Source organism: Lepisma saccharinum, chromosome 30, assembly GCF_977018435.1.
Source record: "Lepisma saccharinum chromosome 30, izLepSacc3.1, whole genome shotgun sequence".
Classification (NCBI taxonomy): domain Eukaryota; kingdom Metazoa; phylum Arthropoda; class Insecta; order Zygentoma; family Lepismatidae; genus Lepisma; species Lepisma saccharinum.
In genome coordinates this window covers 38938862-38954656 of record NC_139258.1, presented here as the reverse complement: position 1 = coordinate 38954656, position 15795 = coordinate 38938862, and the positions used below count along the sequence as shown (strand labels likewise).

Genomic DNA, 15795 nt, shown 5'->3' with positions numbered 1-15795 from the left:
ACAGGTAAAAGGTTATGGTAAGAAACACTTATGGAAAAAATCCCGCATTGTAACTGTAACCTTCACACTAATAAAACTCAAATCTAAAACCGTGCGTTTCCTATTCTAAAAACAGTTAAAAGAAAAGTCCTAAGTGGCAGTTAGAAGCCACCTGGCCAGTGCTTGGGAGAAGCGATAGTGCAGCATATGCTCAACACGGAGAAGGAAGCTACCTTTCCTTCCGCAGTTTTCCCCTCTTCAAACTGGTGCGTCACCAGTCCAGTCCAATTTCTGCCTCGGCGGCCCTCTTGACCTCGGATGTAACATGGAAACCCATTTTGGCATTATTATTTACAGCTTTATCCCATTTTTTGAAAAATGCGATCCATCCATCTTCCAAATTGCCATCTTCTCTAAGTTTATTCCAATTATATAATTTATATTTATAATTATCTGTGCAAAGACAGACTATTTCATAAACGTTCCTATCCAATTTATTGTTCACTTTCCTGATAACGTCCCTTGTTGCGATCTTATGTTCACTAACTAATATGTGTTCTGATAGTCCTGTTTTGGGTATACCCTCCATTATATCCTTATTGTGTTCACCCCACCTGACACGCATTCTTCTCCGCATCTGTCCCACATATTTTTCCCAATCTTATAAACTCCCTTTTGCCCTTCTGGGTTATCATGCCTATCCCCTCCCCCTTTTTTACATCCTGTGAAATGCTTTACGATGCTCCGAGGTGTTTTCATCCCACATTTTACACCATATCCTCTCACTGTTTTTTTCAATTCTTTCGGATACACCTTTCCGATGGGGAATTCTGACAAAATGAGTTTCATTTCCACCCTTTCCTACCCCGTTCTCATCTTTCACTTCCTCTTTAACACTGTGGGAGCGTTCCCTCCTTATTATTTTCTTCGCTTTTTTGGCCACCTTTTCCATATCCAGTATTGTATACCCATTTTTTATACCCACCCTGTTTGTAACAAACAGGAGCCAAAACTTGAGCCCTCATTCTCTATTGTTGACAACAATTGTAAATATAACCTAAAAAACATTATTGTTCAGATGACAGAAAACTTGTAATTAACGCAATTGGGGGACATAAAAAAGTCCTAAACTGTCATGTGCTTGACGTCACTTTGAACTTTGTCAGTTATTCGCAAGAAATTCACCCAACTCTTACGCTCACACAGGGACATGTAGTTATTGTGCAAATATGGAGTATATGATGAGAAATGTTCTGCAATATGGAAAAAAAATACGTAAAAATAACTAAAATATGAGCAAAAAACCTAAGGTATGTACACATATGGAAAATTAATTCTGAATTTTTTGAGTGTACAGGGTGGGAAATAACCTTTTGCTAGGAGTCTGCAGAAAAACTTTGTTAACATGGAATCATTTGAAGTGTGGTGTGTTAAAGTAGGCTCTTTTCTGTGTTTCAGGAATACATTCCAAGATGGTGAATCTATTGTGTGACAGTGAGGAGCAGCGAGTTGTCGATCGGATAAGAACCAATGTATTTCGAGAAGCAATGGAAGGTGGAGCAGCATTCATCAACTGCAAATGGGTTGTGAAGAAACTGCATCGAAGTTAACGTTGGGTAACTGACAATTGGAAGAAAGGGTACGATGATTGCTATGCCCACTATAGTGGTGGACGTCCACAAAAACTATATTAACAAAGCAAAGACATCATCAGTGAGTGGAAACTTGTTTGCGAATCATCTCAGCTCCTACCCTGATCGTCTTCGTGCTGTGAGAGAAGCAAATGGTGGACATACTAACTTCTAATTTTGTTTTTGTAACCACAATTGTCGTAGTAAACATTTGGTATTACCATAATTTCTTAATTGTTGTTACTTTTTACTGTGAACCCCTATCAAAAGGTTATTTCCCACCAAGTACATGCCATGATGTGCAAAGATAATATAAAATAACACCAAAAATAGCCTCAAGACTTTACCTTGAAATCCAACTCTTTCCAACATTTGAAGAGGGTACCATATCATTGGTTTATTGCCAATTGGCAATAAACATTTGGGCTTGAATGCTGTTAGCTCAGTCATCCTGGAGCCCTTCCCAGCTGCCATAATCACAGCCTGAAATTCAGAAGCCACCATCTTCCTCTTCTGCTTCTACTGTCAAATCTGGAAACAAAAATGTTTAGCACTGATTTAATGTTTATAAACAAATATTGGATATGTAGAAATACAGCACGTAGATATTTAAAGGAAAAATCCACCTCAGCTATGTCTCAAGCCTGGATCTGCTCACAGAAAATACACTTACCCATTGTGCAACCATCAGCTACGGCTATGTATTGTAGGTATCATGAAAGCCTTGATGACATTTTAGTGATTTTTTTTTCCCATGGGCCACCTGTATTTCGTATTTCGATCCACAAATGTATCACTGGGTATGGTATGTGACTCAAGTATTAATGATGCATGGTGCATGACAATCCTTCGGTTAAATTACACCTACAAGCCTTATCGTAAGTAATATTTTGGATTAGATTATCTCAAGGAGTTCGAGCATTTGCAGTTATTCTCAAACCATAATCTCTGAAGTAAATGAGTACCAAGACATTCCCAAAAGGATAGGTAGTTACAATGACACTCTCTAATAATGATAAATCTTTACTTTCCCATTAATCCATGTTAAAGTCTAGGTTCATTAAGGGCCGGTTTTCCAATGTTCAGTTAAGGTTCATGTTAGCACATAACTGGAAGTTAGTGAACATTTCGGTTTTTCAATGTACAGTTAGCTCGTAACAGGAACTCTGATGGCGATTATCTTTACTGGTACTTCTACTTGCAGTTACCAGCCTAACTGGAAGTTACGAAGCAACATGGATGCCTCGTGCAGCTATCGAAGTTCCACACTCGCAACTTCACTGTCAGATTAAACAAGATATGATTCATAAAACTTTTAAATTCGTACAGAAAAAGACTATTTTGTTTGGCACAGCTTACCAACGTCCATGTAAATATGGAAATTAAGCAGCGTAGTTGCTAGAATTCGCTTGGCAAGGTTGTGTTAGAGAATTTGTGACCAGGATATCCGGTCTACCACGTGGGACAATCTCCAAACAGTAATGTGGTGTAGTGGTTAGCGGCACCACCTTTCGGAGCATGTTGTGTTTTGTAATACGAGTTCGAGTCCTGGTCACGGGTATTTTTTTTCTTGTCAATTATTTATTACGTGTGTTGCATTCAATTCACGCTTTATTGTTGAATGATCTTCTCGGATAAATATTACTGTAAATTTTAAAATTATTTTTACTCATACCTTCATATTTTTAGAAGTTTAGAAAGCTTGCTTACTATTAACATGTTGTTTTTTGCTCAACAACATGCATAGAGAGGTACAAAGCATGCAGTCAAATGTACAATATTTACATGTTAATAGTAATATAATCCGTTGCGTAACAGCCCATGAAGGGCCTACCGACTGCCGGTCTCCCTCCCACGCTTTCCTTCGTCACCTGTAAGCGTGGAGATCGTCAACCAGTATTGGAATAGTCGGGGGGTCGTATCCCCAGCTGTTAGTGTTTATATCAACAAACAGGTATCATTAATATCTCGACTTTCGAGTTCTTTACGCTTCTTCTACAAGAAAGTATCTGCGCTTTCAACTCATAACATCATTTGCCCCACGTGGAATTGGCCTTCATTAGAAGAAAACCAAATTTGTAGTGCTGTCTTTCGTTAATTAATTTCGTAAGCATACAAAATGGATACGCAGCCATTGTTCTATAGTTTCACATGCAATAACGTGCTTTCGAGCGCGGCGTGCTTGTAGTTCTATATTTAAACGACAGGCTGTGTGCCAGTCGACACGGTCTGAATCTATACTAACAGATGGCGCGAAGATCGATTTCCTGTAATTTCCATGCTTCAGAATTGCCAACACACTGTTTCGGAGAATGAACCATGGTTTAGTTAACTGGCAGTTACTTTCACATTGAAAAACCCGGTGCTGGTTAAGACTGGCTGTTATCTCCAACTGGCAGTTAGTTAACAGAGAGATTAACAGGACATTGAAAAACTGGCCCTAACTGAGTCGGTTAACTAGAGGTTAACGCAGGATCCCCTTATTACAAGGCAGCAGTGACACCAGCAACTTGAGGTAAAGGAGAATGACAACAACATATTGAAAGTGTGGTAAGGTTACATGTGGCAAATATCAGAAAGGAAGACCTCTCTGGACTGTATCAAAGTTGACATCTTATGACATTGACCTACTGCACTCTTACTTAACGAATTTAGTTTATAAAATACATACATTTATTTAAATAATGTTAGGGAGTTCTATAAAATTAAAAATATTTTCAAACTGCAAAAACTGTGAGTAATAGAAAAAATACTGTTTTGAAAGGACATGGAAAATTTACTTATCAATAACATACTAGCCATTAGTAACACCAAACTAGGATTAAAATTGCAATTCTGTATCAATTACAATCCCAAACGTCACAGCTTTTCACAAAGATGTGACCTGTTAAAGGTAGAATTATTGATTTCTCTTCAAATGCTGCAAATCTTAAAGAAGGGGAAGAAAGCAATGGCAATAGAACAAATATTTTGAGATGGGAGGAAAGTTTATTTCTCGAGGAGGGGAAAAAATACATAAAGTTGAGATCTGAAAGAAAATCCATAGGCAGGAAATTTCATGGCAACTTTCAATTTGAAAACCTCCCATAAACATAATTGTTTGTTTGTGTGTGTCAATAAAAATACTACCATCAAGAATCATTAATCCACAAATGGGCAAGGGTGAGATATTCAGGTCTACCCAAACGTATCAACAACTATAGGTAGATTATGGAAATGGAATTAATTTAATTTTCAAGTCCATTTCCAAAAAGTTCTCTTATATCCAACAATTACGTTTGTGGGATGTGAAGGGATATTTTGTCGCTAAATGCTCTCTTGTTAGGTTACGTGGGTCCGGTTTAGGGTACATAGCATTAAAATAGCGTTTCTAAATACTTACAAATACCTGATCTGGCTTTGAGCATGGAAAGACCTTCAAGCCTGGCATGACAAAACTGTGGTAAAACTTACGAAACCCGGAAACGCCTCTAACTCATTTATTCTGTTATTTTTAACATTCGTACTTACCTATTCTGCATTGCGAAAGATTGCTGAAAATGGGATTTCGCTTTTTTTAACGAAATTAGTGTCTATTGTCGACATATCGAGTAATTATTGTTCGTTCTTTTATCGCTTCCTGAACATGCAAAATGCCGGGCAAATCTTGACTAGCATTGTTGATATGCTGTCTTTCAAATGGCAAAGCAGTGTTTCAACCTTCTTAACAGAAACATTCCCACATAGCCCCAAAAACCATTCAGGATTGTATGTCCATCCACGAATAGCCCCAAAAACCATTCTGGATCGTATAACCATCCACGAATTGCTCCAAAAACCATTCACGATAGCCCCACACAGCATCACGGTAAGGTTAGGTTAGGTTGCGTAATATAGTGAAATAAACTAACCCAAAAACCATTCCCGCATAGCCCCAAAAACCATTCATGCATAGCTCCAAAAACCATTCTGGATCGTATAACCATCCACGAATAGCCCCACGCACCATCACGGTAAGGTTAGGTCCGGAAACCAAGAATGTTTGCTCGCACCAGATACGGTCTCACTGCAGAACATGGGCTGCTTTTTTGCTCTAAATAGACTAACAAAATTTATATCCCCTGAAAGTACGTACCTTCTACTTCCATTTTCCGGTGTTACTTTTTCAATTACTATTATATTATTGCGTGTACAAAATGTTTTTCCTGCTACTAAAAGCAATGCATTTCTCCATTTGTTCGCGTCCATATTGTTTACGCGCTTAAGTGTTGTGCGACCCTTCGTTTCGCGGCATTCGAGTTGATTTGTCGCTCCGGATTCCACCCACAGACGCACAGTTTATTTCATTATTTCAGACGAAGAATGCCTACAAGGTTAGGTTAGGCCTGTTAGGTTGGGTTCCAATAGCATAAATACAATGATAAAATGTTTTTCCTGCTACTAAAAGCAATGCATTTCTCCATTCATTCCCGTCCATATTGTTTGCGCACAGTTTATTTTATTATTTCGATGCGGAATGCCTACAAGGTTAGGTTAGGCCTGTTGGGTTAGGTTTCATTAGCATAAATACAATGACTAATTATTATTTAGGATAAGAGAACTAAACCTAGCTACCTAACATAGGCATTTTTTGCTTTTACTAGATTTGTGCAGGAATGTGCTTTTTCCTTAAGGTAACAGTTTACTATACCGGAGACGGATTTCATCAAATTTACAGGAGAAAATCATTTTCTGTAGCGTTGTTGATGTTCGAGAATGTAGTTTCGATCCATTTTAATGCGAATGCATGTGGTTTTCTAAGAAAATCTATTTCCAACGTGCTATTGCTGCTGCCGCAATTGGCTTTCTGCACTAGAGCACAATACACGCTCGTATATGCTAAATTGAACGAAAGGAGTACTAATGGAACCTAACCTAACCTAGTAGGCATACCTCGTCCCCGTGATGGTTCGTGGGTCTATCGAGAATTTTTGGGCGGTACTACTTTACTATACCGGAGACACCTATCAATGATTTATTTCGCAATTTTTTTACATTGGTAACGTACTATTCTGCATTGCGGAACATTTCTTTAGGTGAAATAATGAACTTAGTATGCCTACTAAGTTAGGTTAGGTTCCATTAGCACTCCTTTCATTCAATTTAGCATATACGCACAATACGAGAGCGTATTGTGCTCTCGTGCAGAAAGCAAATGGCAGCAGCAGCAATAGCGCGTCTGAAATAGATTTTCGTAGAAAACCACATGCATTTGCATTAAAATGGATCAAAACCACATTCCCGAACATCAACAACGCTACAGAAAATGATTTGCGTAAGTACTTTCTCCTGTAAATTTGAAGAAATCCGTCTCCGGTATAGTAAAGTGTTACCCTCTTTAATGTAAGAAATAGACATTATTTTCGTTAGAAATTCATTATTTCACCTAAAGAAATGTTCCGCAATGCATAATAGTACGTTAGCAATGTAAAAAATTGCGAAATAAATCATTTATAGGTGTCTCCGGTATAGTAAAGTAGTACGGAAAATAAATTTTCCGCACCTTAAAACTTACTTTTCCCGATTACTAACTACAAAACGTTACCAAAAAATCATGAACCGAGTTCCGCATAAGCAGCCCATATTCTGCAGTCTTACCCCAGATACATTTTAATTCATAATTTATCCGGTAACTATTACTTAGCGAAGCTTTTAACTGTGCTAATTAGTTTCTCCAAGCTTCGAACTTAGTCCCACAACAATTTCCTGTATTCTGAAGCAATTCCTGCTCTTGCGAAAAATAATTAAACATTTGGAACCGTTACATTTTTTTGAAATATATATTTTTTTATTTTCCATGTTTTCTTTGGCCTCCCCATAAAACATATTCTAGATTTACCAACTACAATTATAAAATTACCTCAAATTGTACACAAATAAAATAAAATCAGACATTCGTAGCAAAACATATGGTCCACTGCAAACATAAAGAAAAAGGATAAGCGATCACAACACCTTTATGCAGTACAATGTGTATTTCACAGCATTCAAAATATATAAATAAATGCAGAACGTAACAACGAAATTGAAATAATTCTACATACCGAACCAGCACGAAATACGCTTTTACAATGTAAACAAAAAACAATCACGATGTACAAAAGCAATCTATGAGTGAGATCAAAAAGTGTTGTTGTTCACTAGTGGCTTACACCGGCAATCCTTTTCGACTTCTAGCCATCGTTACTGCTCGTTTTGAACCAGTGTATTCTCTGACCGCGGCCTCCGAGATACGTACACTCCGTATGTCGGGGGTTCGGAGACCCTGCTGTTTCTTACTGCATTTGGGCGACGCACTTTGATCCGCGATTTGCACTGTACGAGTTGTATACTGTGGCTTATGCTAGCTACTCTTTTGGTCTCTGCAGGGACTGCGCGACGGGTGGGCGCGAGAGTAGGCAACAGCCCACTCAAAACTTCATCTGCCCAGTCGAATGCCCACTTCAACAAATTCAAGAAGTATAATAAGCATTTAGAAAGTACGAATATTTCAATACAATATATTATCTTGACTATACGCGCCGAAAGGGTTAAAAGTTATTCAAAGACGGACATAGTAATTGGGCGTCATTTTAACGGGGTTTGCATTTACCACGTTGTCCCCCCCCCCCATTCTTTACTGCTTTAATTTCAAAACTTCGGGAGGTGCTGTAGCCCCATCATCTCTACCCTGCCAACGCAAGTGTATCTCCACTGGAAATATAAATTGGAGTTAGGTCCCTCTGGTTCTCACACGACGATTGATTAGTTCTTCCAACCTCATTCTATTCATAGGCCTCCCCAATGCCGCAGTGGTAACGTCGTAGCCTTGAAATCAAGGGCTTCCGGGTTCGATACCCGTTGGAGGCTCATAGTGGTTCGGACCCACTTTAAACTGTAGGTCCAGTCCAGATTAACCTTATTGTACTCAAACTGGACTTAACACACCACAATCAATCATTCCATTCATCGATCAACCTGGACTCCCCATACTCGAAGTTAAACTCCGAGTTATACCTATGTTGTGTGCAGGCCCGTATCAAAATTTTATTTCTGAGGGAGGAGGTGGCTTATCCCTTAGCAGCCGAAGTGGCTAAAACGTGGGGGAATAGAACCTCTGAAAACACTGAAAATGAATTTCTCAGTATATTATAACTTGTTTTACAAGATGTTTAACTCTGCTACGGAAGTAAAATTAATTACCACTATACATTATATAAATGAGTTATTTGTGGTGTTTCGGGGAAGATGGATCTTCAGATCTCCCAGCTACGTGTCTGGTTGTGTGTCACGTCAAAGAACGTTAGAATTTCACCAGAAATCAGTCTTGCAATCGGTTTTAGCTTAGCATAGATGGCTAATATGCATCGTCTTGCAGGCAGATTGTTCGAAAACTGGGAAAGTGGAGGGGAGGTGCCAAAACTAGGGGGGCAGGACCATAGGCGTGCGCACGGGAGGGAAATTGCCCCGGCTAATCATGGACATCAGCAGATTTTTTGGACGTAGGGACAAGCAGGGTATTTTTCCGTGGGATTATCCCAATAATAGTTCTCCCCCTAAAAAACACCAACTGAATTTGAAATCATCGCATTAATGTAAATTACTATGTCTGAAATCACATTATACGTGTGAATATATACTTCTAGGTTGACATTCGATTTATAAGGGGGGAGATGTGGCCATCCTTGCCCTCCCCCTTCCAGACGTCCATGTCCCTCCTAGAGTATTGTACTTTCACCTAGAAATTTAATGGAGAGGAATAGAGCCCGGAAGTTCAGGCATTTATTTTCGTTAAAATAGGCAGGCAAAAAAGCACTTATAATGTGGAAAATAGGCACTAAAATGAAAAAAAGACAAAATAAACCGAAAAAAGGCACATTTGAAAGTCGCTTACTTTTATCTATAATTTCTGGCAAAATGTTAAAATCTACATTGGGAAGAGCATTTCAATTTTCTCCGTCTTGATTGCACATAATTACAAGGTGTTTTTTTAAGTTCTCAACATTCATTGATAGTCGTCTGTCAGCCTTCTTCATATAGGGAGCTGCATCACTGATAAAAAGTAACACGTCATCATGATGTAGACCATCTGGCCAGAGCAGAAGTAGGGAATTTGAAAATAACTGAGCTATTGACGAACCACTGGCTCTCTCTAGTTGTTCTGACGTGAGAAGAAATGACGAGGATTCTCCGCATGTTGGTTCCATAGTTCCTATGATGACGTTGTCTATGTAGCCGCCCATACCATCAGTAGTTTCATCTATTGAAATCCAGATCTACTTTCCACCAACTTCAGCACGAATTCTTTGCAGAGCTTCTTCGTAGCAGACGCTTAAATATGTTTTCCGCAGCGTAGATTCCGACGGCATCGTTTCTTTAGTGTATTTCTGCAGGAATTTCCTCAATGACTTGTTTTCCACTTTCCAGAAAGGTATTCCCGCCTAACGCATTAAGTGCCGGATAAACATGCAAAAGACTGGTTGCGGAGGTAAACTAAGATAAGATGAAATTGACCAGAAATACCCATGCGCAGGCCGAGATTCGAACCCAGGACCCCTGGCGCCGTAGCGCGATGTGCTAACCACCCCGCCAGGGGGGGTCGGATTTCATTGTTGTGAGCGTGAAGTGAGAAAGCGGAATAATGACTTGTATTACTCTGGAATGCTACAAAAAGAAGCATAAAAGCCTATTACCGGGTATGGGAAGAAAGAAGGGGCATCGGAACATTGAGGACTGCCACTCGAATGGCATCTAAAGCATCAATTTACAACAAAATCAAGAAATACGATTTACGAGTTAGCACATATCAAGCCTTACTATTCAGGTACGTTGATACATGCAAGAATATGTTGTTACATTTTCAAAAATAATTTTAAAGGTTAGGCCTATATTTTTTTATATTTTAAAAAAGTCGCACCAACAACACGAACTCACACGTCTGTGCCTACCCTTCCAGCGACACCACGCTTCGCCACTGTTCAGAAGAAGACTATAACATGCTCATGCTCTTTATTAGTTATTACTGCTGAAATGCCTGCTTTCAGGAAAGTAAAAATCTATAAAAACAGAAGACTGACCAAAGATGGGGAGTTAGCATCACCGAATGAAGTGCATGTACCCAGGGCCGCTGTTAGGAACCGCGAGGCCCTGTGCGAACTATACCCGCGAGCAGTGGCGCAGGAACGTTTTTCATTTGCGGGGGGGGGGGGGGTACAAAATTCAGCCTCCCGTTTATATATATATATATATATATATATATATACACACACACACACCTACTACTACTATACCTAGCAGGCAGGTATGTAGAAATACATTTGGGGAGGGGTTCCAACAAAGTGTCGCAATAATAATAATACATGATAATAATTAGAATAATTACATTTAATTAAATTAAAATATTAATTAAATATGTAAATTAATTAATGTTGCATTTTTATTATTACATGAATAGGTAAAAGATAGTAAAAGAATAGATATACAGAACAGAACGTACTCATTATCTAGCGTTCGTGTAGTTAAGATCGCCAAGATTTGCATAAAAACAACTGCCCTGGCAAGGATTTAATGTCAAATAGAAAAATAATTGAATATTTATTGAATAACAAAAAAGGAGTTAGATCCAATCAACGAAAAGTAAAGTTGCTGATCAATATTTTATGGATATTATCATTAATACTATGCATAAATATTTGGAACCCTTCAAAGCCGTGTGAGCCAATTTCCTTGCCTTCCAATAAGTTAATCATCGATTATATATCTAATGCTAAACAATTATATTTTGATTATTTACGTTTACTACTTGGTAAGTCTTTCTGGTAAGACCCCTTGGACCCCCACCCCAAATAGATTTTAAAACCTGATAACAATTCTGAAACATATAAAGCTGTGGACCTCGTTCTGGGCTTATTTGAATTTAACGGAACGGAAAATCAGGAGTTTGAAATGTGAAAATTGCGAACAAAGATACATCTATTAATTTTAATGCAGGTTGAGATTAATGGGGACGAGGAGGATTTTGAGTCACCCCAACCAGGAATAATCATCTCCCACGTACTGGATATAGAAACCACATTATTGAATATTTCATACTTATAGAGTTCCACTTCAGTTCAGTTCATTCTAATATTAAAGTCCCATAGCTACGCATAAAAATATCTTTAAACAATTTATGGCAGATGTGTACCACATCCAATGCCCTTTAGAAGCCATGTATTTCGTATTTTCTTAGACATCTATAGGGCGTCGTATTAAAAAAGAAAAAAAACACTGAGTTGAGATGGTTCCCGATCAACTCGTAAGAAGTCTAACTTTGAAATATTTGTGAAAAATTTGCCAAAGAATTTATTTATTATATATTTAGCTGTACCTAATGACACTCTTCAAGCACTGAAAGTACTATCATTACATATACAAAACCTAAATCCTTCAGATCTCTGAGAAACCAAGGAAAGCCATACGCTCAAAAGTTTTTTTTCAATCAATCAATCAATCTTTGGTGGACAATATGAATAGCCGGCCAAGGCTTCTTTTCGTATGGAGTGGTATTAAATGCAGATACATGCGTGTGTTTTAAGGTGACATGTTAATTTCTAGTTTATGTGAAAATGTAAACTTTAATGTAAACAAAAGCACGCACGTCACAGTTAAACATTTTTGAATCTACAAAGAAAATCCAAAACACATTCCAGCCTCGCCGGCCTCCGTGGTGGAAGGGTTAGCATAGCGCGCTATGATGCCAGGGGTCCCGGTTTAGAATCCCAGCCTGAGCATGGATGTTATTTGTGAGTGTCCACCAATTCCATCATATCATCACTCATCCTCATCTTCGCGACTAGCTAAAAGTGGCAGAAATTCGAAGTAAAATAAACCAAATATATCAATCAAACATTCCCGTCTCACTCAATGACTTTGTGAATCCAATCCAAAATCTACCAATAGAACCTGCAGTGTCTCATTTATCTCGTGCATTCATCTGACTAATGAAATTTTCTTACAGTTTGACTTTAGGGTTTAACTTAAAATGGCGTTTGAAATGGTTACAGAAGTTTAATGTTGGGTGTTTTTGGTATAATTACAGGATCTATACCAAAATATCAAATCCAAATTCTAGGCTTTTTCAGGAGATTTCTTGGCCTTTTTTCGTTTCTGTTTACCTTTATTTATTCGATCCCTACTTAGGTAAAGTTGGATATTAGCAAATAAGAAAATGCATATCTATAATATTTAATGAAAAAGAAACCTACCAAATGGCCAGTTAAGATTAAAAGTGAAGCTGTATTTTACAAGAGAATTAGACTTGCTTCATCTATTAATGCAACCTGGACTGCATTTGGTAGACTAGCGAGGTTCTAGCATTTGGCAGACTAGCCAAAGGGGCAGAAAAGTGAAGTAAAATAAAGTAAACCAACCAATCAGTAATTGTGGTGGCAAAAATTCTTGACCACAAGCATAATTTTCTGATTTCTATTGACTTCTTCACCTACTTGTTGATTTCTTTACTTCATCTTGACTTCATGACTTTCTTAACTCTGTTCTCTATACCCCTGCTTTACAATAAAAATATTGAATTAGAATGGGAAACACCTTGTTCCATCAGTATAAACCTCAAGCAGGCCCGTACCTAGGGGGGGGGGGGTGGCAGGCGGTCCATGCCCCTCCCTCGAGCCAAGAAAAAATTTGATATGAACGTATAAAAACCTACAAAAAATAAGTTGACGGTTTTTCAAATTTTGCATTAATTTCGATTTGTCCTTGCGCAAATGAATAGGTTGTTTCTGGACAGAGGCAGGCTCTAAAAAGTCTGCAGTCTGCAATATCGGGCTATTTTAGTTCTATAACCATTGATGCAAAGCTATTAAATGTTCCGATTTAGTCGGGACAGTCCTTTCCTTTTAATCCACGTCCCGACTTTTTCGTCTTAGCTCGGACACTACTTGCTATAAGGAAAGAAAGACTTGCGCTACTACAGACATTGTACTGGCTATGTAGGACTTTATGTAGAATTCTGTGTACATTATTAAAATTGTCTGAACTTTTTATGAGTAAAACAGTTGTTTGACACTCGACAACACCCCTTGATTGTTGAATGGTTTCTTCTAATGTCTCACCTAATTAGATTAGAGAGGAATTTTCTATTCTCTGTACATTATGGAAGAAAGGTTCCTCAATGCCTGCATTACAAAACCAACCATATAAGGGGCATTTAGCTCTCCACCTGCACCGCAAGGTTTGTGATCCCTTTTCGCCACCACTGAGCAGAAGGATAAAAAACGTTGTTTTCCTACTCCAACATCAGGGGTTTTCTGCAACTGACGTCCATAGTGACAATATTATGCCAGCAGACACACTGCCAGGTGAAGTCACTTTGCCGTTCCCTTCAGATAATTTTTTTACAGGGTTAGCACTGACTCCAAAGTCCTTCACAACTAGAGGAGTCAAGAAAGCAAGACTAGGACTGAGGTCATTGGAAACAAATAATATTTTAAAGAAAGCTTTCAAAACCTTGAAAAATCAGGGGAATTAAATGATTTTTGCCTGGCAGAATTTGTAACCGGAAACACGTTTCGTTTTATCTTCCGAACAATCTTTCTTTTTTAATATTGCTTATAAAAAGGTTCTTTCATTTATTTTCAAAAATGTTCAACAAACGTGATTCATTTGATTAACTTAGAAAGTTGAAGTGTAACTCTTATGTTTTAGCATGTTAAATCGTTACACAGTTATGTAAAATTCCTGGAAAATTCAGGGACTTTGGGACTTTGCAAAGTGGGTGTGAACCCTCATCTATCAACCCCCCACACATGTATGTTGCTTTTCGTAGGCTATTTGAATTGTTTGTATTATGCATACATGTAGTCTACTCGTATCATACAATTTTTCTTCTCGCGCTCTGACAAAAACAAATGTCAGGGTCAACTGCAAATATTTGTCACGTGGTTGTATAGCCTACATATAGGTTAGAAAATTCTGTACTTCAACATTTCGTAGCAAAATGATCAAATTTCTCTAATCACCCTCTCCCATACACTCCCCCACATACATATATAATTATACAGAGTGTATGTATATAATATGAGAGAAAATTTATGAAAATTTGGCTATGGGTTTGCCCCCCCCCTCAAAAAAATCCTGGGTACGGGACTGACTCCAAGGCAAGAAATTCCGCTCAGGCACTGAACAGTGTCATCATAATGTGGACCCAAGACTTTGTTCATTAGTTGCTTCCATTTCCCTGTTTGTTCTCTAGCAGGACAAACTTTTATTTTCATTTTGAGCAATGGACTTGTAACTTTCACGATTTCCCATTGTTCAACGAAACACGTACGTATTTTCCTAATTAATATTATGTGACGTTCAAAATATAGGACATTTATGATATTTTTCAAATTCCTCCCAGACGCCGGACATAAAGAAAAACCGGACGTCTGGTAACCTTAATCCCACTCTTCCTGCCAAGTGTCAAGAAAGGAACACCGAAACAGTGGCTAAGCCTCATAAGAGGCCCGGAGGCAGGGCCTACCCTAATATATTTGACTATTGCAGATTATTTTATTACTTATGGTTTCATTAAACGACGCCTTAATACAAGAAAACTGAAATTCTAGGTCTTACGATAATTTACACAAATTTCCATACCTGCCAGAGGATCTTTCGTCGCATGTTGAGCCACTTCTCCGAGGACCTCAGCTTGTCCCATAATATTCCATGTGATTCATGAGTGGAAAGCACAATTTCAGGGGTGCGTTGGACACAGTGATGCCAACCCTAGCATAATTGTGCTAAACGTAGTACTATTTAAACTTCGTTGGCACCTAGCACCCTGTATTTAGGTTAATGGTAAAATATAGGAAAATCTATAAACATGCGTCCCTAGGAGACAGATAAATTGAATTCAAAGGAATATATATTGAAAAAATAAATTTTAAAAGAATTGCATATCTTATTTGTTTCAAACAAAAGGTAGCATGCCGATCCAGCCACATCTGGTCCACCGTCTTCTTTTCATATTTTTATTTTTTATTTTTCCTTACTTAGGTCACGAGGAACTTTTTATTGAAGGAAATTGCTAGAAAGTTGGGGTCACAGATAAAACAAGCTGCCTCCTTTTGTAGTCGTCGAATTTTCTCAAACTTTTTCAAGCGTTATATTGAACCAATTATATTGGTTAAACCATTGTAATTAATTT

The 15795-nt window shown here is 38.2% G+C and overlaps 1 protein-coding gene across 4 annotated transcripts in view; it reads right to left on the bottom strand.

The window, feature by feature from the left end:
• The window catches only part of eIF2Bgamma (eukaryotic translation initiation factor 2B subunit gamma), a 66744-nt gene extending 58999 nt beyond the window's left edge, over positions 1-7745 (bottom strand). For 2 of the 4 annotated variants that reach the window (XM_083115605.1, XM_083115608.1), the window contains exons 1-2: positions 7673-7745; positions 1958-2141 (exon numbers count right to left, since the gene is read on the bottom strand). In XM_083115605.1, the coding sequence (XP_082971731.1) occupies positions 1958-2114 (157 nt within the window). In that variant the 5' untranslated portion in view covers positions 2115-2141; positions 7673-7745. Of the gene's footprint in view, positions 1-1957; positions 2142-5120; positions 5181-7488; positions 7626-7672 lie in introns of those variants that run through there. The other 2 variants (XM_083115606.1, XM_083115607.1) reach the window with 2 other exon arrangements.
• Positions 7746-15795: the final 8050 nt, after the last annotated feature.